The sequence below is a fragment of the Phasianus colchicus genome, chromosome 39, assembly GCF_987193195.1.
Source record: "Phasianus colchicus chromosome 39, bPhaCol1.hap1.1, whole genome shotgun sequence".
NCBI lineage: Eukaryota > Metazoa > Chordata > Aves > Galliformes > Phasianidae > Phasianus > Phasianus colchicus.
Window position 1 is genome coordinate 1201144 of NC_143474.1, and position 25805 is coordinate 1226948.

At 49.1% G+C, this 25805-nt stretch overlaps 1 protein-coding gene and 1 long non-coding RNA gene across 2 annotated transcripts in view; one reads left to right on the forward strand and one right to left on the reverse strand.

Annotated features, from left to right (window-relative positions):
- CHD8 (chromodomain helicase DNA binding protein 8) overlaps positions 1–25805 on the forward strand; it is an 86978-nt gene that overhangs the window by 21342 nt on the left and 39831 nt on the right. Inside the window, exons 13-21 of the mRNA XM_090130109.1 lie at positions 2745–2921; positions 6634–6777; positions 9454–9709; positions 11630–11843; positions 14621–14816; positions 18879–19046; positions 22396–22575; positions 22699–22809; positions 25292–25530. Of these exons, the coding sequence (XP_089986235.1) occupies positions 2745–2921; positions 6634–6777; positions 9454–9709; positions 11630–11843; positions 14621–14816; positions 18879–19046; positions 22396–22575; positions 22699–22809; positions 25292–25530 (1685 nt within the window). The remainder of the gene's footprint in view (positions 1–2744; positions 2922–6633; positions 6778–9453; positions 9710–11629; positions 11844–14620; positions 14817–18878; positions 19047–22395; positions 22576–22698; positions 22810–25291; positions 25531–25805) is intronic.
- On the reverse strand, positions 23315–24479 carry LOC149913300 (uncharacterized). The gene is made up of 3 exons (XR_016461328.1): positions 24427–24479; positions 24065–24366; positions 23315–24004 (listed from the first exon to the last, which is right to left on the reverse strand). It is a non-coding gene; the product is annotated as an uncharacterized LOC149913300 (long non-coding RNA).

Consider the following 25805-nt stretch of genomic DNA (forward strand, 5'->3'; position numbering starts at 1 on the left):
AGCAAGGGGATGAGAAGAAGGCTCAAAACCCCATAAAAACCCCATAAAAGCCCCATAAAAACCCTTTTAGATTCTTCTGAGGATGGAGGACGATAAGGGAATGAGATGAAGCCTAAAACCCCATAAAAACAAGCCATAAATGCCCCACGAATGTCCCATAAAAACCCTTTTAGATCCTCCTAAGGGTGGAGGAGAGGAAGGGGATGAGAAGAAGGTTGAAACCCCATAAAAACCCCACAAATATCCCCATAAAAACCCTTTTAGACACTTCTAAGGGTGGAAGACAAGGAGGGGATGAGATGGAGCTCAAAACCCCATAAAAAAAGCCATAAAGGCCCCACAAATTGTCCCATGAAAACCCTTGTAGATCCTACTGAGGATGGAGGGCAGCAAGGGGATGAGAAGAAGGCTCAAAACCCCATAAAAGCCCCATAAAAGCCCCATAAAAACCCTTTTAGATTCTTCTGAGGATGGAGGACGATAAGGGAATGAGATGAAGCCTAAAACCCCATAAAAACAAGCCATAAAAGCCCCATGAATGTCCCATAAAAACCCTTTTAGATCCTTCTAAGGATAGAAGACAGCAAGGGGATGAGAAGAAGGTTGAAACCCCATAAAAACCCCACAAATATCCCCATAAAAACCCTTTTAGATACTTCTAAGGGTGGAAGACGAGGGGATGAGATGGAGCTCAAAACCCCATAAAAAAGCCATAAATGCCCCACAAATGTCCCATGAAAACCCTTGTAGGTCCTACTGAGAATGGAGGGCAGCAAGGGGATGAGAAGAAGGCTCAAAACCCCATAAAAAAACCCCATAAAAGCCCCATAAAAACCCTTTTAGATTCTTCTGAGGATGGAGGACGATAAGGGAATGAGATGAAGCCTAAAACCCTATAAAACAAGCCATAAAAGCCCCACGAATGTCCCATAAAAGCCCTTTTAGATCCTCCTGAGGGTGGAGGAGAGGAAGGGGATGAGAAGAAGGTTGAAACCCCATAAAAACCCCACAAATATCCCCATAAAAACCCTTTTAGACTCTTCAAAGGGTGGAAGACAAGGAGGGGATGAGATGGAGCTCAAAACCCCATAAAAGAAGCCATAAATGCCCCACAGATGTCTCATAAAAGCCCTATTAGGTCCTACTGAGAATGGAGGGCAGCAAGGGGATGAGAAGAAGGCTCAAAACCCCATAAAAACCCCATAAAAGCCCCATAAAAACCCTTTTAGATTCTTCTGAGGATGGAGGACGATAAGGGAATGAGATGAAGCCTAAAACCCCATAAAAACAAGCCATAAATGCCCCACGAATGTCCCATAAAAACCCTTTTAGATCCTCCTAAGGGTGGAGGAGAGGAAGGGGATGAGAAGAAGGTTGAAACCCCATAAAAACCCCACAAATATCCCCATAAAAACCCTTTTAGACACTTCTAAGGGTGGAAGACAAGGAGGGGATGAGATGGAGCTCAAAACCCCATAAAAAAAGCCATAAAGGCCCCACAAATGTCCCATAAAAACCCTTGTAGGTCTTACTGAGGAGGGAGGGCAGCAAGGGGATGAGAAGAAGGCTCAAAACCCCATAAAAGCCCCATAAAAACCCTTTTAGATTCTTCTGAGGATGGAGGACGATAAGGGAATGAGATGAAGCCTAAAACCCCATAAAAACAAGCCATAAAAGCCCCATGAATGTCCCATAAAAACCCTTTTAGATCCTTCTAAGGATAGAAGACAGCAAGGGGATGAGAAGAAGGTTGAAACCCCATAAAAACCCCACAAATATCCCCATAAAAACCCTTTTAGATACTTCTAAGGGTGGAAGACAAGGAGGGGATGAGATGGAGCTCAAAACCCCATAAAAAAGCCATAAATGCCCCACAAATGTCCCATGAAAACCCTTGTAGGTCCTACTGAGAATGGAGGGCAGCAAGGGGATGAGAAGAAGGCTCAAAACCCCATAAAAAAACCCCATAAAAGCCCCATAAAAACCCTTTTAGATTCTTCTGAGGATGGAGGACGATAAGGGAATGAGATGAAGCCTAAAACCCCATAAAAACAAGTCATAAAAGCCCCATGAATGTCCCATAAAAACCCTTTTAGATCCTTCTAAGGATAGAAGACAGCAAGGGGATGAGAAGAAGGTTGAAACCCCATAAAAACCCCACAAATATCCCCATAAAAACCCTTTTAGACACTTCTAAGGGTGGAAGACAAGGAGGGGATGAGATGGAGCTCAAAACCCCATAAAAAAAGCCATAAAGGCCCCACAAATGTCCCATAAAAACCCTTGTAGGTCTTACTGAGGAGGGAGGGCAGCAAGGGGATGAGAAGAAGGCTCAAAACCCCATAAAAAAACCCCATAAAAGCCCCATAAAAACCCTTTTAGATTCTTCTGAGGATGGAGGACGATAAGGGAATGAGATGAAGCCTAAAACCCTATAAAACAAGCCATAAAAGCCCCACAAATGTCCCATAAAAGCCCTTTTAGATCCTCCTAAGGGTGGAGGAGAGGAAGGGGATGAGAAGAAGCTTGAAACCCCATAAAAACCCCACAAATATCCCCATAAAACCTCATCCCAAACTCCAACCTCCCCCAAGGGATCAGAAATCCAAACCCTACGAGAAAACAAATCTGCGTTCCTAACAACAACAATGGGATGAAGGGGGACCTGAGACCCCCCCCCCCCAAAAAAAACCCCCAATATTATAGGGTCAAACCCGGGGTTGAGTTTAGGATTTTTTTTATAGGGTCGGCTCATCCCTGGTGCCTACAAATTCGATGCTCTGATCACCACCTTCGAGATGATCCTCTCCGATTGCCCCGAGCTGAGGGAGATCGAGTGGCGATGCGTCATCATCGACGAGGCACATCGACTGAAAAACAGGAACTGCAAGCTGCTGGACAGCCTCAAACACATGGATCTGGTATGGGGTCGGGGTCCAGGAAGACCCTATAGGGTGGTGGGGGGGAGTAAATCCCATATAGGTTGGTTGTGGGGTGAGGAAAAACACTATAAGTTGGTTGGGGTCTGAGGATGTCGACGAGGCATGCATGGATTCAAGAGCTGCAGCAATCTCAGAACACGTGGATCTGGTATGGGATTGGGGTCCAGAAAGACCCTATGGGGTGTTGGGGGAAAGGAAATCCCCTATAGGGTGGTGGGGGTGAGGAAATCCCATATAGGATTGTGGGGGGGGTGAGGAAAAACCCTATAAGTTGGTTGGGGTCTGAGGATGTCGATGGGACGCATGAGGTCAAGAAGTGCAGCAGCCTCAAACACGTGGATCTGGTATGGGATTGGGGTCCAGGAAGACCCTATAGGGTGGTGGGGGTGAGGAAATCCCATATAGGGTGGTTGTGGGGTGAGGAAAAACCCTATAAGTTGGTGGGGGTCTGAGGATGTCGAAACGCATTGACTCGAGATCCACAACTGTAAGCTGCTGGACAGCCTCAAACACATGGATCTGGTATGGGGTCGGGGTCCAGGAAGACCCTATAGGGTGGTGGGGGAAAGGAAATCCCATATAGGGTGGTTGTGGGGTGAGGAAATCCCATATAAGTTGGTTGGGGTCTGAGGATGTCGATGGGACGCGTGAGGTCAAGAAGTGCAGCAGCCTCAAACACGTGGATCTGGTATGGGATTGGGGTCCAGGAAGACCCTATAGGGTGGTGGGGGTGAAGAAATCCCCTATAGGGTGGTAGGGGTGAGGAAATCCCATATAGGCCGGTTGTGGGGTGAGGAAAAACCCTATAAGTTGGTGGGGGGCTGAGGATGTCGAAACACATTGACTCGAGATCCACAACTGTAAGCTGGTGGACAGCCTCAAACACATGGATCTGGTATGGGGTCGGGGTCCAGGAAATCCCATATAGGGTGGTTGTGGGGTGAGGAAATCCCATATAAGTTGGTTGGGGTCTGAGGATGTCGATGGGACGCATGAGGTCAAGAAGTGCAGCAGCCTCAAACACGTGGATCTGGTATGGGATTGGTGGTCCAGGAAGACCCTATAGGGTGGTGGGGATGAAGAAATCCCCTATAGGGTGGTGGGGGTGAGGAAATCCCATATAGGGTGGTTGTGGAGTGAGGAAATCCCATATAAGTTGGTTGGGGTCTGAGGATGTCGATGGGACGCATGAGGTCAGGAAGTGCAGCAGCCTCAAACACGTGGATCTGGTATGGGATTGGGGTCCAGGAAGGCCCTATGGGGTGTTGGGGGAAAGGAAATCCCATATAGGGTGGTGGGGGAAAGGAAATCCCATATAGGGTGGTTGTGGGGTGAGGAAAAACCCTATAAGTTGGTGGGGGGCTGAGGATGTCGAAACGCATTGACTCGAGATCCACAACTGCAAGCTGCTGGACAGCCTCAAACACGTGGATCTGGTATGGGGTCGGGGTCCAGGAAGATCCTATAGGGTGGTGGGGGGGAGGAAATCCCATATAGGTTGGTTGTGGGGTGAGGAAAAACCCTTTAAGTTGGTGGGGGTCTGAGGATGTCGATGAGGCACATCGACTGGAAAACAGTAACTGCAAGCTGGTGGACAGCCTCAAACACATGGATCTGGTATGGGGTCGGGGTCCAGGAAGACCCTATAGGGTGGTGGGGGGAGGAAATCCCATATAGGTTGGTTGTGGGGTGAGGAAAAACCCTATAAGTTGGTGGGGGGCTGAGGATGTCGATGAAACACGTCGACTGAAAAACTGCAACTGTAGGCTGCTGGACAGCCTCAAACACATGGATCTGGTATGGGGTCGGGGTTCAGGAAGACCCTATAGGGTGGTGGGGCTGAGGAAATCCCATATAGGGTGGTTGTGGGGTGAGGAAATCCCATATAGGGTGGTTGTGGGGTGAGGAAATCCCATATAGGGTGGTTGGGGTCTGAGGACGTCAACGAGGCACGCATGGATTCAAGAGTTGCAACAGCCTCAAACACGTGGATCTGGTATGGGATTGGGGTCCAGGAAGACCCTATAGGGTGGTGGGGGTGAGGAAATCCCATATAGGGTGGTTGTGGGGTGAGGAAAAACACTATAAGTTGGTGTTGGGCTGAGGATGTCGAAACGCATTGACTCGAGATCCACAACTGTAAGCTGCTGGACAGCCTCAAACACGTGGATCTGGTATGGGGTCGGGGTCCAGGAAGACCCTATAGGGTGGTGGGGGTGAGGAAATCCCATATAGGGTGGTTGTGGGGTGAGGAAATCCCATATAAGTTGGTTGGGGTCTGAGGATGTCGATGGGACGCGTGAGGTCAAGAAGTGCAGCAGCCTCAAACACGTGGATCTGGTATGGGATTGGGGTCCAGGAAGACCCTATAGGGTGGTGGTGGTGAGGAAATCCCATATAGGGTGGTTGTGGGGTGAGGAAAAACCCTATAAGTTGGTTGGGGTCAGAAACGGGGTGCGTCTGGGGGGCTTTTCATTGGGTTTGAGGATTTTTGGGATCAACAGAAGCATCTGGAGAAGGTTTGAAAGGTTTGTATGGGATCTTGGTTGTGTTTTGGGACATTTGGGGTCATCTCATGGCATGTGGGATGGTCCTGAAAGTATTTATGGGGTCTGGGTTGGGATTGGGGACATCTGGGTCATCCTGTTCCCTATAGGATTGTCTGAAGGTGTTTATGGGGTCTGGGTTGGGTTTGGGGACTTTTGGGATCAATGGAAGCATCAGGAGAATGTTTGAAGGTTTCTATGGGATCTTGGTCGTGTTTTGGGACATTTAGGTTCATCCCATGCCTTATGGGATTGTCCTGGAGGAGTTTATGGGGTCTGGGTTGTGTTTGGGGTCATCTGGTCATCCTGTTCCCTATAGGATTGTCCTGGAAGTGTTTATGGGGTCTGGGTTGGGTCTGAGGACTTTTGGGATCAATGGAAGCATCAGGAGAATGTTTGAAGGTTTCTATGGGATCTTGGTCGTGTTTTGTGACATTTAGGGTCATCCCATGCCTTATGGGATTGTCCTGAAGGTGTTTATGGGGTCTGGGTTGTGTTTGGGGTCATCTGGTCATCCTATTCCCTATAGGTTTGTCCTGGAAGTGTTTATGGGGTCTGGGTTGGGTTTGGGATTGATGGAAGCATCAGGAGAATGTTTGAAGGTTTCTATGGGATCTTGGTTGTGTTTTGGGACATTTAGGTTCATCCCATGCCTTATGGGATTGTGCTGAAGGTGTTTATGGGGTCTGGGTTGTGTTTGGGGTCATCTGGTCATCCTATTCCCTATAGGATTGTCCTGGAAGTGTTTATGGGGTCTGGGTTGGGTCTGAGGACTTTCAGGATCAATGGAAGCATCAGGAGAATGTTTGAAGGCTTCTATGGGATCTTGGTCGAGTTTTGGGACATTTAGGTTCATCCCATGCCTTATGGGATTGTGCTGAAGGTGTTTATGGGGTCTGGGTTGTGTTTGGGGTCATCTGGTCATCCTGTTCCCTATAGGTTTGTCCTGGAAGTGCTTATGGGGTCTGGGTTGGGTTTGGGATTGATGGAATCATCAGGAGAATGTTTGAAGGTTTCTATGGGATCTTGGTCGAGTTTTGGGACATTTAGGTTCATCCCATGCCTTATGAGATTGTCCTGAAGGTCTTTATGGGATCTGGGAGGTGTTTTAGGGTTCCCAAATGCCCTTTTTCCCCCCCCCCCAGGAGCACAAGGTGCTGCTGACCGGCACGCCGCTGCAGAACACGGTGGAGGAGCTCTTCTCCCTGCTCCACTTCCTGGAGCCGTCCCAGTTCCCCTCCGAGGCTGAATTCCTCAAGGATTTCGGTGACCTCAAAACAGAGGAGCAGGTGAGGACATCCCAAAAACCCTAAAAAGGTTCCTTTCTCTCCCCCTCCTCATCACACCCTACAAAAACACGCACAGATGCAAAAGCTTCAGGCCATCCCAAAAACCCTACAAGCCTTTCTCCCCCTACAAAACACCCAACAGATCCAGAAGCTTCAGGCCATCCCAAAAACCCTACAAACCTTTCTCCCCCTACAAAACCACCCACAGATCCAGAAGCTTCAGGCCATCCCAAAACCCTACAAACCTTTCTCCCCCTACAAAACCACCCACAGATCCAGAAGCTTCAGGCCATCCCATAAACCCTAAAACCCTTTCCTTTCTCACCCTACAAAACCACCCAACAGGTCCAGAAGTTTCAGGCCATCCCAAAGACCCTACAAACCTTTCTCCCCCTGCAAAACCACCCACAGATCCAGAAGCTTCAGGCCATCCCAAAAACCCTAAAACCCTTTCCTTTCTCCCCCTACAAAACCGCCACACAGATCCAGAAGCTTCAGGCCATCCTCAAACCCTAAAAATTTTCCTTTCTCCTCCTGTTCTCACCCTACAAAACCACCCAGCAGGTCCAGAAGCTTCAGGCCATCCCAAAAACCCTACAAACCTTTCTCACCCTACAAAACCACCCAACAGGTCCAGAAGCTTCAGGCCATCCTCAAACCCTGAAAAGTTTCCTTTCTCCTCCTGATCTCACCCTATAAGAATACCTACACATCCAGGAGCTTCAGGCCATCCCAAAAACCCTAAAAAGTTTCCTTTCTCCTCCTGATCTCACCCTACAAAACCACCCAGCAGGTCCACAAGCTTCAGGCCCTCCCAAAAACCCTAAAAAGTTTCCTTTCTCCTCCTGATCTCACCCTACAAAACCACCCACAGATCCAGAAGCTTCAGGCCATCCCAAAAACCCTAAAAAGTTTCCTTTCTCCTCCTGATCTCACCCTACAAAACCACCCAACAGGTCCCGAAGCTTCAGGCCATCCCAAAAACCCTACAAACCTTTCTCACCCTACAAAACCACCCAACAGGTCCAGAAGCTTCAGGCCATCCTCAAACCCTAAAAAGTTTCCTTTCTCCTCCTGATCTCGCCCTACAAAACCACCCAGCAGGTCCCGAAGCTTCAGGCCATCCCAAAACCCTACAAACCTTTCTCCCCCTGCAAAACCACCCACAGATCCAGAAGCTTCAGGCCATCCCAAAAACCCTAAAACCCTTTCCTTTCTCACCCTACAAAACCACCCAACAGGTCCAGAAGCTTCAGGCCATCCCAAAAACCCTACAAACCTTTCCTTTCTCACCCTACAAAACCACCCAGCAGGTCCACAAGCTTCAGGCCCTCCCAAAAACCCTAAAAAGTTTCCTTTCTCCTCCTGATCTCACCCTACAAAACCACCCAGCAGGTCCAGAAGCTTCAGACCATCCCAAAAACCCTAAAATCCTTTCCTTTCTCCTCCTGATCTCACCCTATAAGAGTACCTACAGGTCCAGAAGCTTCAAGCCATCCCCAAAACCCTAAAAAATTTCCTTTCTCACCCTACAAAACCACCCAACAGGTCCAGAAGCTTCAGGCCATCCTCAAACCCTAAAAAGTTTCCTTTCTCCTCCTGATCTCACCCTACAAAACCACCCAGCAGGTCCCGAAGCTTCAGGCCATCCCAAAAACCCTACAAACCTTTCTCGCCCTACAAAACCACCCAACAGGTCCAGAAGCTTCAGACCATCCCAAAAGCCCTAAAAAGTTTCCTTTCTCCTCCTGATCTCACCCTACAAAACCACCCACAGATCCAGAAGCTTCAGGCCATTCCAAAAAATCCTACAAATCTTTCTCACCCTACAAAAACATCCAACAGATCCAGAAGCTTCAGGCCATCCCAAAGACCCTAAAACCCTTTCTTTTCTCCTCCTGATCTCACCCTATAAGAATACCAACAATTCCAGAAGCTTCAGGCCCTCCCAAAAACCCTAAAACGCTTTCCTTTCTCACCCTACAAAACCACCCAGCAGGTCCACAAGCTTCAGGCCATCCCAAAAACCCTAAAATCCTTTCCTTTCTCCTCCTGATCTCACCCTATAAGAATACCCACAGGTCCAGAAGCTTCAAGCCAGCCCCAAAACCCTAAAGAATTTCCTTTCTCACCCTACAAAACCACCTAACAGGTCCAGAAGCTTCAGGCCATCCTCAAACCCTAAAAAGTTTCATTTCTCCTCCTGTTCTCACCCTACAAAACCACCCACAGGTCCCGAAGCTTCAGGCCATCCCAAAACCCTACAAACCTTTCCTTTCTCACCCTACAAAACCACCCAACAGGTCCAGAAGCTTCAGGCCATCCTCAAACCCTAAAAAGTTTCCTTTCTCCTCCTGATCTCACCCTACAAAACCACCCAGCAGGTCCCGAAGCTTCAGGCCATCCCAAAAACCCTACAAACCTTTCTCACCCTACAAAAACATCCAACAGATCCAGAAGCTTCAAGCCATCCCAAAAACCCTACAAACCTTTCCTTTCTCACCCTACAAAACCACCCAGCAGGTCCACAAGCTTCAGGCCCTCCCAAAAACCCTAAAAAGTTTCCTTTCTCCTCCTGATCTCACCCTACAAAACCACCCACAGATCCAGAAGCTTCAGGCCATCCCAAAAACCCTACAAACCTTTCCTTTCTCACCCTACAAAACCACCCAACAGGTCCAGAAGCTTCAGGCCATCCTCAAACCCATGATGCTCCGCCGACTGAAGGAAGACGTGGAGAAGAACCTGGCCCCAAAACAGGAAACCATCATCGAGGTGGAGCTGACCAACATCCAGAAAAAATATTATAGGGCCATTTTGGAGAAGAATTTCTCCTTCCTATCCAAAGGCGCCGGTCACACCAACATGCCCAACCTTCTCAACACCATGATGGAGCTGCGCAAGTGCTGCAACCACCCCTACCTCATAAACGGTCAGCACGGCCCTAAATCCGCCCTATACGGCCCTAAAAAAAAAAAAAATTCAGGAGGGGTGCTTTGGTCTGATAAGATTTTGGGGTTTTACGGGATTTGGGGTTTTCCGTCTCCATCACCACCCAGTGTCTTTGGGAAGATGGTGGAGAACGTTCTCCAAGGTCTCCAATCCCATTTTTATGGGGTTTCTTTGCTTTCTGACCCCATAGTTTGGTCGTGATGTCCTAAATCTGTTAGGATTTCCACTTTGATCCATGAAGGTTTTGGGGTTTTGTGGGATTTGGGGTTTTCCGTCTCCATCATCGCCTGATGGCTTTGAGGAGATGGTGGAAGATGTTCTTCAAAGCCACCAATCCCATTCTTATGGGGTTTCTTTGCTTTCTGACCCCTTAGTTTGGTCGTGATATCCTAAATCTGTTAGGGTTTCCCCTTTGATCCATGAAGGTTTTGGGGTTTTACGGGATTTGGGGTTTTCCATCTCCATCATCGCCTGATGGCTTTGAGGAGATGATGGAAGATGTTCTTCAACGCCACCAATCCCATTTTTATGGGGTTTCTTTGCTTTCTGACCCCATAGTTTGGTCGTGATGTCCTTAATGTGTTGGGATTTCCCCTTTGATCTATGAAGGTTTTGGGGTTTTGTGGGATTTGGGGTTTTCCGTCTCCATCACCACCCAGTGTCTTTGGGAAGATGGTGAAGAACGTTCTCCAAGGCCACCAATCCCATTTTTATGGGGTTTCTTTGCTTTCTGACCCCATAGTTTGGTCGTGATGTCCTAAATCTGATGGGATTTCCCCTTTGATCCATGAAGGTTTTGGGGTTTTGTGGGATTTGGGGTTTTCCGTCTCCATCATCGCCTGATGGCTTTGAGGAGATGGTGGAAGATGTTCTTCAAAGCCACCAATCCCATTCTTATGGGGTTTCTTTGCTTTCTGACCCCTTAGTTTGGTCGTGATATCCTAAATCTGTTAGGGTTTCCCCTTTGATCCATGAAGGTTTTGGGGTTTTACGGGATTTGGGGTTTTCCATCTCCATCATCGCCTGATGGCTTTGAGGAGATGATGGAAGATGTTCTTCAACGCCACCAATCCCATTTTTATGGGGTTTCTTTGCTTTCTGACCCCATAGTTTGGTCGTGATGTCCTTAATGTGTTGGGATTTCCCCTTTGATCTATAAAGGTTTTGGGGTTTTGTGGGATTTGGGGTTTTCCGTCTCCATCATCGCCTGATGGCTTTGAGGAGATGGTGGAAGATGTTCTTCAAAGCCACCAATCCCATTCTTATGGGGTTTCTTTGCTTTCTGACCCCATAGTTTGGTCGTGATGTCCTTAATGTGTTGGGATTTCCCCTTTGATCCATGAAGGTTTTGGGGTTTTGTGGGATTTGGGGTTTTCCATCTCCACCATCTTCCCAAAGACATCGGGTGGTGATGAAGAACGTTCTCCAAGGTCTCCAATCCCATTTTTATGGGGTTTCTTTGCTTTCTGACCCCATAGTTTGGTCGTGATGTCCTAAATCTGTTAGGATTTCCACTTTGATCCATGAAGGTTTTGGGGTTTTGTGGGATTTGGGGTTTTCCGTCTCCATCACCACCCGATGTCTTTGACAAGATGGTGGAGAACGTTTTTCCAAGATCCCCATTTTTATGGGGTTTCTTTGCTTTCTGACCCCATAGCTCGGTTTCAGTGCCCTAAATCTGTTGGGATTTCCACTTTTATTCATTAAAATTTGGGGCTTTTGTGGGATTTGGGGTTTTCCATCTCCCTCACCACCCGATGTCTTTGAGAAGACGGATGAGAACGTTCTCCAACCCCATTATTTCCATTTTTCTGCCCCGAATTCTTATTTTTTCTACCATATTTCCAAAGCGCTGCGAGCTCTCGGATGCCTCTAAACCTTCCTCCCCACCCCAAAATAGGTGCTGAGGAGAAGATCCTGGCAGAATTCCGGGATTCCTGCCACCACCACGTACCCCACGACTTCCACCTGCAGGCCATGGTTCGCTCGGCCGGGAAGCTGGTCCTCCTCGACAAGCTGCTGCCCAAACTCAAGGCTGGAGGCCACAAGGTGCTGGTCTTCTCCCAGATGGTGAGATGCCTGGACATCCTGGAGGATTACCTCATCCAGAAGAGGTTTGTGAGGCCACCTGTGGATTTTTGGGGGTTCTTAGGACGCTGGGTTTTGAGTTTTGGGGTCGGTGGGGGACCACGCGATGGGTTTTGTGGTTGGTGGGATCACATATTTTGGGTTTTGAGGTCATTGGGATCCCATCTGTTGGGTGTTGGGGTTGGTGGGATCCCATCTGTTGGGTTTTGAGGTCATTGGGATCCCATCTGTTGGGTTTTGGGGTTATTGGGATCCCATCTGTTGGGTTTTGTGGTTGGTGGGATCACATATTTTGGGTTTTGGGGTTATTGGGATCCCATCTGTTGGGTGTTGGGGTTGGTGGGATCCCATCTGTTGGGTTTTGAGGTCATTGGGATCCCATCTGTTGGGTTTTGGGGTTATTGGGATCCCATCTGTTGGGTTTTGGGGTTGGTGGGATCACATATTTTGGGTTTTGGGGTTATTGGGATCCCATCTGTTGGGTGTTGGGGTTGGTGGGATCCCATCTGTTGGGTTTTGAGGTCATTGGGATCCCATCTGTTGGGTTTTGGGGTTATTGGGATCCCATCTGTTGGGTTTTGGGGTTGGTGGGATCACATATTTTGGGTTTTGAGGTCATTGGGATCCCATCTGTTGGGTTTTGGGGTTTGTGGGATGATGTATGTTGGGTTTTGGGGTTGGTGGGATCCCATCTGTTGGGTTTTGAGGTCATTGGGATCCCATCTGTTGGTTTTTGGGGTCGGTGGGATCCCTTTTGTTGGGTTTTGGGGTTGGTGGGAGCCACACGATGGTTTTTGGGGTCAGTGGGGCTTGGTGGGATCCCTTCTGTTGGTTTTTGGGGTTGGTGGGATCCCTTCTGTTGGGTTTTGGGGTTGGTGGGATCCCATCTGTTGGGTTTTGGGGTTGGTGGGATCCCATCTGTTGGGATTTGGGGTCAGTGGGATCCCATCCGTTGGGATTTTTGGGTTGGTGGTACCCCATCTGTTTGGTTTTGGGATCGATAGGATCCCATCTGTTTGGGTTTTGGAATCGATAGGATCTCATCTGTTGGGTTTCGGGATCAGTGGGATCCCATCTGTTGGCTTTTGGGATCGATAGGATCTCATCTGTTGGGTTTTGGGATCGGTGTGTCCCCACACATTGAATTTTGGGGTCGGTAGAACCACATCTTCTGTATTTTGGGTTCGATAGGATCCCATCTGTTGGGTTTTGGGATTTGTGGGATCCCATCTGTTGGGATTTGGGATCGATAGGCTCCCATCTGTTGGGTTTTGGGCTCGATAGGATCCCATTTGTTGGGTTTTGGGATTGATTGGACCCCATCTGTTGGGTTTTGGGATCGATAGGATCCCATCTGTTGGGTTTTGGGATCGGTGGGACCCCATCTGTTGAGTTTTGGGATCGATTGGACCCCATTTGTTGGGTTTTGGGATCGATTGGACCCCATTTGTTGGGTTTTGGGATCGATTGGACCCCATCTGTTGGGTTTTGGGATCAATTGGACCCCGTCTGTTGGGTTTTGGGATCGATAGGATCCCATCTGTTGGGTTTTGGGTTGGTGGGACCCCATCTGTTGGGTTTTGGGATCGATAGGCTCCCATCTGTTTGGTTTTGGGATCGATAGGATCCCATCTGTTGGGTTTTGGGTTGGTGGGACCCCATCTGTTGGGTTTTGGGATCGATAGGCTCCCATCTGTTGGGTTTTGGGATCAGTGGGACCCCATTTGTTGGGTTTTGGGTTGGTGGGACCCCATCTGTTGGGTTTTGGGATCGATGGGACCCCATCTGTTGGGTTTTGGGATCGATAGGATCCCATCTGTTGGGTTTTGGGATCGATAGGATCCCATCTGTTGGGTTTTGGGATCAGTGGGACCCCATCTGTTGGGTTTTTGGGTTGGTGGGACCCATTCTGTTGGGTTTTGGGATTGATGGGACCCCATCTGTTGGGTTTTGGGATCAGTGGGACCCCATCTGTTGGGTTTTGGGATCGATAGGATCCCATCTGTTGGGTTTTGGGATCGATAGGACCCCATCTGTTGGGTTTTGGGATCGATAGGCTCCCATCTGTTGGGTTTTGGGATGGATAGGATCCCATCTGTTGGGTTTTGGGATCGATAGGCTCCCATCTGTTGGGTTTTGGGATCGATAGGCTCCCATCTGTTGGGTTTTGGGATCGATAGGATCCCATCTGTTGGGTTTTGGGATTGATTGGACCCCATCTGTTGGGTTTTGGGATCGATAGGATCCCATCTGTTGGTTTTTGGGATTGGTGGGACCCCATCTGTTGAGTTTTGGGATCGATAGGACCCCATCTGTTGGGTTTTGGGATCGATAGGACCCCATCTGTTGGGTTTTGGGATCGATAGGACCCCATCTGTTGGGTTTTGGGATCGATAGGCTCCCATCTGTTGGGTTTTGGGATCAGTGGGATCCCATCTGTTGGGTTTTGGGCTCGATAGGACCCCATCTGTTGGGTTTTGGGATCGATAGGACCCCATCTGTTGGGTTTTGGGATCGATAGGATCCTATCTGTTGGGTTTTGGGATTGATTGGACCCCATCTGTTGGGTTTTGGGCTCGATAGGACCCCATTTGTTGGGTTTTGGGATTGATGGGACCCCATTTGTTGGGTTTTGGGATCGATAGAACCCCATCTTCTGTCCCTTGGGCTCGATAAGCCCCCATCCATCCTCCCATCCATCATTTTAGGATCGAATCCCACCCAGCACGATTCCCAAACACCTTTCCGAGATATGAAACCCCCTCCCACCCCCTTTTTTTTTTTGTCCTTTTGGGATTTTTAGGTACCTGTACGAACGGATCGACGGCCGCGTGCGGGGCAACCTGCGCCAGGCCGCCATCGACCGCTTCAGCAAAGCGGATTCGGATCGTTTCGTCTTCCTGCTGTGCACCAGGGCGGGCGGCCTGGGCATCAACCTGACGGCCGCGGACACCTGCATCATCTTCGACTCCGACTGGAACCCACAAAACGACCTCCAGGTTTGGGGGGATTTGGGGTTTGGTGTCTGTAGGGTCTTGGGTGTGGGGTTTGGTGTCTGTACGGTCTTGGGTTTGGGGTTTGGTGTCTGTAGGGTGTGTCGGGTTTGGGGTTTGGTGTCTGTACGGTCTTGGGTTTGGGGTTTGGTGTCTGTACGGTCTTGGGTTTGGGGTTTGGTGTCTGTAGGGTGTTGGGTTTGGGGTCTCGTGTCTGTAGGGTCATGGGTTTGGGGTCTCATGTCTGTAGGGTGTTGGGTGTAGGGTTTGGTGTCTGTAGGGTCTTGGGTCTCGTGTCTGTAGGGTGTTGGGTGTGGGGTCTCGTGTCTGTAGGGTCTTGGGTTTGGGGTTTGGTGTCTGTAGGGCGTGTCGGGTTTGGGGTCTCGTGTCTGTAGGGTCTTGGGTTTGGGGTTCTGTGTGTTTAGGATGTTGGGTTTGGGGTATCTTGTCTTTAAGGTCTTGGGTTTGGGGTTTCATTGGGTGTGGGGTTTGGTGTCTGTAGGGTCTTGGGTTTGGGGTCTCGTGTCTGTAGGGTCTTGGGTTTGGGGTTTGGTGTCTGTACGGTCTTGGGTTTGGGGTTTGGTGTCTGTAGGGTGTTGGGTTTGGGGTTTGGTGTCTGTAGGGTGTTGGGTCTCGTGTCTGTAGGGTGTGGGGTGTGGGGTCTCGTGTCTGTAGGGTCTTGGGTGTGGGGTCTCGTGTCTGTAGGGTGTTGGGTGTGGGGTCTCGTGTCTGTAGGGTCTTGGGTGTGGGGTTTGGTGTCTGTAGGGTGTTGGGTTTGGGGTTTGGTGTCTGTAGGGTGTGGGGTCTCGTGTCTGTAGGGTCTTGGGTGTGGGGTCTCATGTCTGTAGGGTGTTGGGTGTGGGGTTTGGTGTCTGTAGGGTCTTGGGTTTGGGGTTTGGTGTCTGTACGGTCTTGGGTTTGGGGTTTGGTGTCTGTAGGGTGTGGGGTCTCGTGTCTGTAGGGTGTGGGGTCTCGTGTCTGTAGGGTGTTGGGTTTGGGGTCTCGTGTCTGTAGGGTGTTGGGTTTGGGGTCTCGTGTCTGTAGGGTGTTGGGTTTGGGGTTTAGTGTCTGTAGGGTGTTGGGTGTGGGGTTTGGTGTCTGTAGGGTGTTGGGTCTCGTGTCTGTAGGGTGTTGGGTGTGGGGTTTGGTGTCTGTAGGGTGTGTCGGGTTTGGGGTTTCGTGTCTGTAGGGTGTTGGGTTTGGGGTTTGGTGTCTGTAGGGTGTTGGGTCTCGTGTCTGTAGGGTGTTGGGTGTGGGGTTTGGTGTCTGTAGGGTGTTGGGTGTGGGGTTTGGTGTCTGTAGGGTGTTGGGTTTGGGGTTTGGTGTCTGTAGGGTGTTCGATCTCGAGTCTGTAGGGTGTTGGGTGTGGGGTCTCGTGTCTGTAGGGTCTTGGGTTTGGGGTTTTGTGTCTTTAGGGTGTGTCGGGTTTGGGGTCTCGTGTCTGTAGGGTCTTGGGTTTGGGGTTCTGTGTGTTTAGGATGTTGGGTTTGGGGTTTGGTGTCTGTACGGTCTTGGGTTTGGGGTTTGGTGTCTGTAGGGTGTTGGGTTTGGGGTCTCGTGTCTGTAGGGTCTTGGGTGTGGGGTTTGGTGTCTGTAGCGCGTGTCGGGTGTGGGGTTTGGTGTCTGTAGGGTGTTGGGTTTGGGGTTTGGTGTCTGTAGGGTGTTGGGTTTGGGGTTTGGTGTCTGTAGGGTGTTGGGTGTGGGGTTTGGTGTCTGTAGGGTGTTGGGTCTCGTGTCTGTAGGGTGTTGGGTGTGGGGTTTGGTGTCTGTAGGGTGTTGGGTTTGGGGTTTGGTGTCTGTACGGTCTTGGGTTTGGGGTCTCGTGTCTGTAGGGTGTGGGGTCTCGTGTCTGTAGGGTGTTGGGTCTCGTGTCTGTCGGGTGTTGGGTTTGGGGTCTCGTGTCTGTAGGGTCTTGGGTTTGGGGTCTCGTGTCTGTAGGGTGTTGGGTGTGGGGTTTAGTGTCTGTAGGGTGTTGGGTGTGGGGTTTTGTGTCTGTAGGGTATTGGGTTTGGGGTTTCATGTCTGTAGGGTGTTGGGTGTGGGGTCTCGTGTCTGTAGGGTGATGGGTTTGGGGTTTGGTGTCTGTAGGGTCTTGGGTTTGGGGTTTGGTGTCTGTACGGTCTTGGGTTTGGGGTTTCGTGTCTGTAGGGTGTTGGCTTTGGGGTCTCGTGTCTGTAGGGTATTGGGTGTGGGGTTTGGTGTCTGTAGGGTGTGTCGGGTTTGGGGTTTCGTGTCTGTAGGGTGTTGGGTGTGGGGTCTCGTGGCTGTAGGGTCTTGGGTTTGGGTTTTCGTGTCTGTAGGGTCTTGGGTTTGGGGTTTGGTGTCTGTACGGTCTTGGGTTTGGGGTTTGGTGTCTGTACGGTCTTGGGTTTGGGGTTTCGTGTCTGTAGGGTGTTGGCTTTGGGGTCTCGTGTCTGTAGGGTATTGGGTGTGGGGTTTGGTGTCTGTAGGGTGTGTCGGGTTTGGGGTTTCGTGTCTGTAGGGTGTTGGGTGTGGGGTCTCGTGGCTGTAGGGTCTTGGGTTTGGGGTTCTGTGTGTTTAGGATGTTGGGTTTGGGGTTTCGTGTCTGTAGGGTCTTGGGTTTGGGTTTTCGTGTCTGTAGGGTCTTGGGTTTGGGGTTTGGTGTCTGTACGGTCTTGGGTTTGGGGTTTGGTGTCTGTAGGGTGTTGGGTCTCGTGTCTGTAGGGTGTTGGGTGTGGGGTCTCGTGTCTGTAGGGTCTTGGGTGTGGGGTTTGGTGTCTGTAGGGTGTTGGGTGTGGGGTTTGGTGTCTGTAGGGTCTTGGGTTTGAGGTTTCGTGTCTGTAGGGTGTGTTGTGTTTGGGGTTTTGTGTCTGTAGGGTCTTGGGTTTGGGGTTCTGTGTGTTTAGGATGTTGGGTTTGGGGTTTTGTGTCTGTAGGTTGTGTCGGGTTTGGGGTCATGTGTCTGTAGGGTGTTGGGTTTGGGGTTTTGTGTCTGTAGGGTCTTGGGTTTGGGGTTCTGTGTGTTTAGGATGTGTTGGGTTTGGGGTTTCATGTCTGTAGAGTGTTGGGTTTGGGGTTTTGTGTCTGTAGGGTCTTGGGTTTGGGGTTTTGTGTCTGTAGGGTCTTGGGTTTGGGGTTTTGTTGGGTTTTGGGGTTTTGTGTCTGTAGGGTGTGTTGGATTTGGGGGTGTTCTTCTTGTGGGATGTTGGTTTGGGGTCCTGTGTCTGTAGGATGTTAGGTTTGGGGTCCTGGAGGAATTCTTCTTGTGGGATTAGGATTTGGGGTCCCCTTGATGCCATCTCAATGGGATTTGGGGAGCAGTGGGTGCCATCTTGGTGGGATTTGGGGTTTGGTGCCCCATTGATGGGACTCTGGTGTTCCTATTGACTCCATTTTGGTGGGATTTTGTCTTTGAGACCCCACTGACCCCATTTTATTGGGATTTTTTTGCCTCATTGACTCCATCTCTATAGTATTTTGTCTTTGAAACCCAACTGACCCCATTTTATTGGGATTTTTTTGCCCCATTGACCCCATTTTGATAGGATTTTGCCCTTGAGACCCCACTGACCCCATTTTATTGGGATTTTTTTGCCTCATTGACTCCATCTCAATGGGATTTTGCCCTTGAGACCCAACTGACCCCATTTTATTCGGTTTTTGATGCCTCATTGACTCCATTTTTATAGGGTTTTGTCTTTGAGACCCTATTGACCCCATTTTATTGGGATTTTTTTGCCCCATTGACTCCATCTCTATAGTATTTTGTCTTTGAGACCCTACTGACCCCATTTTATTGGGATTTTTTTGCCCCATTGACTCCATCTCTATAGTATTTGTCTTTGAAACCCAACTGACCCCATTTTATTGGGATTTTTTTGCCCCATTGACCCCACTTCGATGGGATTTTGCCCTTGAGACCCCACTGCCCCCATTTTATTGGGATTTTGGCTCCCGACTGACTCCATTTTTACGGGATTTTAGTCCTTAGGGCCACTTTTTTGCCATCCCATTGTCTCGTTGGGTTTTGTGGCTCCGTCGCTTCCACCCGGATGGGTTTTGGGGACCCCACAGCCCCCTCCTCACCCTTTTCTTTTGCACCCCCAGGCGCAGGCTCGGTGCCACCGCATCGGGCAGAGCAAAGCAGTGAAGGTTTATCGCCTCATCACACGAAACTCCTACGAGAGGGAGATGTTTGACAAAGCCAGCCTGAAGCTGGGCCTGGATAAGGCTGTGCTGCAATCCATGAGCGGCCGGGAGGGGAACATCGCCGGGGTAAGGAGTCGTCCGAGGGGAAACGGGGGTGGGAAGATGGGATTTGTGGGGTTATTTGTGAGAAATGGGGTGGGGAGAGCCAGCATTTGGGGTTATCTGTGAGAAGCGGGGTGTTAAGACACAATATTTGGGGTTTTCTATCAAAAACGGGGTCTGAAGAACTCAGTGTTTGGGGTTTTCCATGAGAAATGGGGTGGGAAGAGTCAATGTTTGGGGATTTCTATCAAAAACGGGGTCTGAAGACTCAGTGTTCAGGGTTTTCCATGAGAAATGGGGTGTGAAGGCTCAATGTTTGGGGTTTTCTATCAAAAACAGGGTCTGAAGACTCAATGTTCGAGGTTTTCATGAGAAATGGGATGGGAAGAGCCAATATTTGGGGTTTTCTATAAGAAATGGGGTGGGGAGAGCCAATATTTGGGGTTTTCCATAAGAAATGGGGTGGGAAGAGCCAATGTTTGGGGTTTTCCGTGAGAAACGGGGTGGGAAGAGCCAATATTTGGGGTTTTCTATAAGAAATAGGGTGGGAAGACTCAATGTTTGGGGATTTCCATGAGAAATGGGGTGGAGAGGACCCAATATTTGGGTTTTTCTATAAGAAATGGGGTGTGAAGGCTCAATGTTTGGGGTTTTCTATCAAAAACAGGGTCTGAAGACTCAATGTTCGAGGTTTTCATGAGAAATGGGATGGGAAGAGCCAATATTTGGGGTTTTCTATAAGAAATGGGGTGGGGAGAGCCAATATTTGGGGTTTTCTATGAGAAATGGGGTGGGAAGAGCCAATGTTTGGGGTTTTCCGTGAGAAACGGGGTGGGAAGAGCCAATATTTGGGGTTTTCTATAAGAAATAGGGTGGGAAGACTCAATGTTTGGGGATTTCCATGAGAAATGGGGTGGAGAGGACCCAATATTTGGGTTTTTCTATAAGAAATGGGGTGTGAAGGCTCAATGTTTGGGGTTTTCTATCAAAAACAGGGTCTGAAGACTCAATGTTCGAGGTTTTCATGAGAAATGGGATGGGAAGAGCCAATATTTGGGGTTTTCTATAAGAAATGGGATGGGGAGAACCAATATTTGGGGTTTTCTATAAGAAATGGGATGGGGAGAACCAATATTTGGGGTTTTCTATAAGAAATGGGGTGGGGAGAGCCAATATTTGGGGTTTTCCATGAGAAACGGGGTGGGAAGACTCAATGTTTGGGGTTTTCTATAAGAAATAGGGTGGGAAGACTCAATGTTTGGGGTTTTCCATGAGAAACAGGGTGGGAAGAGCCAATATTTGGGGTTTTCTATAAGAAATGGGGTGGGAAGAGCCAATATTTTGGGTTTTCCATAAGAAATGGAGTATGAGGACCTAATATTTGTTTTTTTCTATAAGAAATGGGGTGGGAAGAGCCAATATTTGGGGTTTTTCTATAAGAAATTGGATGGGAAGACCCAATGTTAAGGTTTTCTATGAGAAACGGGGTGTTAAGACCCAATATTTGGGGATTTCTATAAGAAATGGGGTGGGAAGACTCAATGTTTGGGGTTTTCTATAAGAAATGGGGTGGGAAGACTCAATGTTTGGGTTTTTCTATGAGAAATGGGGTGTGAAGACTCAATATTTGGGGTTATCTGTGAGAAACGGGATGTTAAGACCCAATATCTGGGGTTTTCTATAAGAAATGGGGTGGGAAGAGCCAATATTTGGGGTTTTCTATAAGAAATGGGGTGAGAAGAGCCAATATTTGGGTTTTTCTATGAGAAATGGGGTGGGATGACCCAATGTTTGGGGATTTCCTTGAGAAATGGGGTGCAAAAAGCCAATATTTGGGATTATCTGTGAGAAACGGGGTGTTAAGACCCAATATTTGGGGATTTCTATCAAAAATGGGGTCTGAAGAGCCAATGTTTGGGGTTTTCCATGAGAAATGGAGTGTGAGGACCCAATATTTGGGATTATCTGTGAGAAATGGGGTGTGAGGACCCAATGTTTGGGGTTTTCTATGAAAACCAGGGTCTGAAGACACAATATTTGGGGTTTTCCATGAGAAATGGGGTGGGAAGAGCCAATATTTGGGGTTTTCCATGAGAAACAGGGTGGGAAAAGCTAATATTGGGGTTTTTCTATGGATGGGAAGACCCAATGTTAAGGTTTTCTATGAGAAGTGGGGTGTTAAGACCCAATATTTGGGGTTTTCTATAAGAAATGGGGTGGGAAAAGCCAATATTTGGGGTTTTCTATAAGAAATGGGGTTGGAAAAGCCAATATTTGGGGTTTTTCTTGAGAAATGAGGGGTGAAGACCTCATCTTTTCCAAGAGAAAAATGGGATGAATATCCTAAGTTTTGGGGTTTTCCAAGAGAAACATGGGGTGAAGATCCCAAGTTTTGGGTTCTCCAAGAGAAACAGACTTCAAGTTTTGGGTTCTCCATGTAGAACATGGGGTGAAGATCCCAAGTTTTGGTGTTTTCCAAGAGAAATATGGGGTGAAGATCCCATGTTTTGGGTTCTCCAAGAGAAACAGACTTCAAGTTTTGATTTCTCCATGAGAATTTTGAGGTCAAGACCCCAACTTTGGGTTTTCCCAAGCGAAACATGGGGTGAAGATCCCAAATTTTGGGTTTTCAAGAGCAACAGACCTCACATTTTGGTTCCTCCATGAGAATTTTGAGGTCAAGATCCCAGCTTTGGGTTTTCCTAAGTGAAACATGGGGTGAAGATCCCAAGTTTTGGGTTTTCAAGAGCAACAGACCTCACATTTTGGGTCCTCCATGAGAATTTTGAGGTCAAGATCCCAGCTTTGGGTTTTCCCAAGCGAAACATGGGGTGAAGATCCCAAGTTTTGGGTTCTCCAAGAGAAACATGGGGTGAAGATCCCAAGTTTTGGTCTTTTCCAAGAGAAATATGGGGTGAAGATCCCAAGTTTTGGGTTTTCAAGAGCAGCAGACCTCACGTTTTGGGTCTTCCATGAGAATTTTGAGGTCAAGACCGCAACTTTGTGTTTTCCCAAGCGAAACATGGGGTGAAGATCCCAAGTTTTGGGTTTTTAAGAGAAATAGACTTCAAGTTTTGATTTCTCCATGAGAATTTTGAGGTCAAGATCCCAGCTTTGGGTTTTCCCAAGTGAATCATGGGGTGAATATCCCAAGTTTTGGGTTCTTCATGAAAAACATGGGGTGAATATCCCATGTTTTGGGTTTTCAAGAGCAACAGACCTCACATTTTGTCTCCTCCCTGAGAATTTTGAGGTCAAGACCGCAACTTTGCTTGGGAAAACCCCACAACACAGCACTGGCATCCCAATATTTACCTTCGGGGCTGATCCCAAGACCCCAAAACCACCCTTTATCCTTTCCCCCACCCCACAGATCCAACAATTCTCCAAAAAGGAGATCGAGGACCTCCTTCGTAAGGGTGCCTACGCTGCCATCATGGAGGAGGATGATGAAGGCTCCAAGTTCTGCGAGGAAGACATTGATCAGATCCTGCTGCGTCGCACCACCACCATCACCATCGAGAGCGAGGGGAAAGGCTCCACTTTTGCCAAGGTTTCCCCTCCCCAAAATCCTTCCTTTTTTTCCTTATTTCCCATCCTTTTAGGTGTTTTTTTTTTTCTTCTTCTTTCTGTATGTCTGAATTCTGTCTCCTTTTCCATTCCCCTTCCACCTCAGGCCAGTTTCGTCGCCTCGGAAAACCGCACCGACATCGCTTTGGATGATCCCAATTTTTGGCAAAAATGGGCCAAAAAAGCTGATTTAGACCTCGATCTGCTCAACAGCAAGGTGGGTTGGGTGCTGGGTGGGTGCTGGGTGGGTGCTGGGTGGGTCCATGGGGGCAGGGTGCTGATCTGGGTGTTAAAGAGAACCTGGAGGTGGTAGAGGGCACCTAATGATGCTAAGGAGCGCCTAATGATGCTAATGAGCACCTAGAGATGCTAATGAGCACCTAGAGATGTTAAAATAATGATGCTAAGGAGCACCTAATGATGCTAAGGAGCACCTAATGATGCTAATGAGCACCAAGAGATGTCAAAATAACTATGCTAAGGAGCACCTAGAGATGCTAAGGAACACCTAACGATGCTAATGAGCACCTAACGATGCTAATGAGCACCAAAAGATGCTAATGAGCACCTAGACATGCCAAAGACCTCATAGAGATGCTAATGAGCACGAAAAGATGCTAATGAGCACCTAGAGATGCCAAGGACCTCATAGAGATGCTAATGAGCACCAAAGGATGCTAATGAGCACCTAGAGATGCTAATGAGCACCAAGAGATGTCAAAATAACGATGCTGAGGAGCACCAAGAGATGCTAATGAGCACCAAGAGATGCTAATGAGCAGCTAGAGATGCCAAGGACCTCATAGAGATGCTAATGAGCACCTAAAGATGCTAATGAGCACCAAGAGATGTCAAAATAACGATGCTAAGGAGCACCAAGAGATGCTAATGAGCACCTAGAGATGCTAATGAGCACCTACAGATGTTAAAATAACGATGCTGAGGACCACCTAGAGATGCTAATGAGCAGCTAGAGTTGCCAAGGACCTCATAGAGATGCTAATGAGCACCTAGAGGTGCTAATGAGCACCGAAAGATGCTAATGAGCACCTAGAGATGTGAAAATAGCGATGGTGAGGAGCACCAAGAGATGCTAATGAGCACCAAGAGATGCTAATGAGCAGCTAGAGATGCCAAGGACCTCATAGTGATGCTAATGAGCACCGAAAGATGCTAATGAGAACCTAGAGATGTCAAAAAAACGATGCTGAGGAGCACCAAGAGATGCTAATGAGCACCAAGAGATGCTAATGAGCAGCTAGAGTTGCCAAGGACCTCATAGAGATGCTAATGAGCACCTAGAGGTGCTAATGAGCACCGAAAGATGCTAATGAGCACCTAGAGATGTGAAAATAACGATGCTGAGGAGCACCAAGAGATGCTAATGAGCACCAAGAGATGCTAATGAGCAGCTAGAGATGCCAAGGACCTCATAGAGATGCTAATGAGCACCTGGAGATGCTAATGAGCACCGAAAGATGCTAATGAGCACCTAGAGATGTGAAAATAGCGATGGTGAGGAGCACCAAGAGATGCTAATGAGCACCAAGAGATGCTAATGAGCAGCTAGAGATGCCAAGGACCTCATAGAGATGCTAATGAGCACCTGGAGATGCTAATGAGCACCGAAAGATGCTAATGAGCACCAAGAGATGTCAAAATAACGATGCTGAGGAGCACCAAGAGATGCTAATGAGCACCTAGAGATGTCAAAATATCGATGCTGAGGAGCACCAAGAGATGCTAATGAGCACCAAGAGATGCTAATGAGCAGCTAGAGTTGCCAAGGACCTCATAGAGATGCTAATGAGCACCTAGAGGTGCTAATGAGCACCGAAAGATGCTAATGAGCACCTAGAGATGTGAAAATAACGATGGTGAGGAGCACCTGAAGATGCTAAGGAGCACCTAGAGATGCTAATGAGCACTTAGAGATACTAATGAGCACCTAACGATGCTAACGAGCCCCTAGAGATGTTAACCAGCACCTGCAGATGTTAACGCTCCCAATCTGGGCTCTTCTTTCCCCCCTTTCCCCCCCTTTCCCCCCTTTCCCCCCCTTTCCCCCCCTTTCCCCCCCTTTCCCCCCCTTTCCCCCCTTTCCCCTCCTTTCCCCCCTTTCCCCCCCTTTCCCCCCCTTTCCCCCCTTTCCCCCCTTTCCCCCCTTTCCCCCCTTTCCCCCCTTTCCCCCCTTTCCCCCCTTTCCCCCCTTTCCCCCCTTTCCCCCCTTTTCCCCCCTTTTCCCCCCTTTTCCCCCCTTTCCCCCCTTTCCCCCCTTTCCCCCCTTTCCCCCCTTTCCCCCCTTTCCCCCCTTTTCCCCCCTTTTCCCCCCTTTCCCCCCTTTCCCCCCTTTCCCCCCTTTCCCCCCTTTCCCCCCTTTCCCCCCTTTCCCCCCTTTCCCCCCTTTCCCCCCCTTTCCCCCCTTTCCCCCCTTTCCCCCCTTTTCCCCCCTTTCCCCCCTTTTCCCCCCTTTCCCCCCTTTCCCCCCTCTTCCCCCCTCTTCCCCCCTCTTCCCCCCTCTTCCCCCCTCTTCCCCCCTCTTCCCCCCTTTTCCCCCTTTTCCCCCTTTTCCCCCTTTTTCCCCCTTTTTCCCCCCTTTCCCCCCTTTTCCCCCCTTTTCCCCCCTTTTCCCCCCTTTCCCCCCTCTTCCCCCCTCTTCCCCCCCTTTTCCCCCTTTTTCCCCCCCTTTCCCCCCATAGAACAACCTGGTGATCGACACGCCGCGCGTCCGCAAGCAGACCAGGCACTTCAGCACGTTGAGGGACGACGACCTGGTGGAATTTTCAGACCTGGAGAGCGAGGATGAGGAGAAACCACGAGCCAGGAGGCACGAGAGGCAACAGCAACAACAGCAGCAGCAGCAGCAGCAACCCCACATCCTGCATCCCTACGGCCGCACCGACTGCTTCCGAGTGGAAAAGCATCTGCTGGTCTACGGGTGAGCCTCGATAGGGGTTGATTTTGGGGTGAAAAGCAGCAAAAAAAGGGGTGGGGAGGTGAAAGAGGCTCCGTGTTTGGGTTTGGGAGGTGGTCCTGAGGTAGAGGATGGGGATGGAGGAAGGCTGGGGTTGGGGCGTGAGTTGTTTTGGTGACAACCAGGAGCAGATTTTTTGGGGGGAAATGATACGTTTTGGGGGGGAAAATGCAATTTTGAGTCGTTTTGGTGCAAGCAAGAAGGAAATCTGGGGGGGAAAAAGCCATTTTGAGCCATTT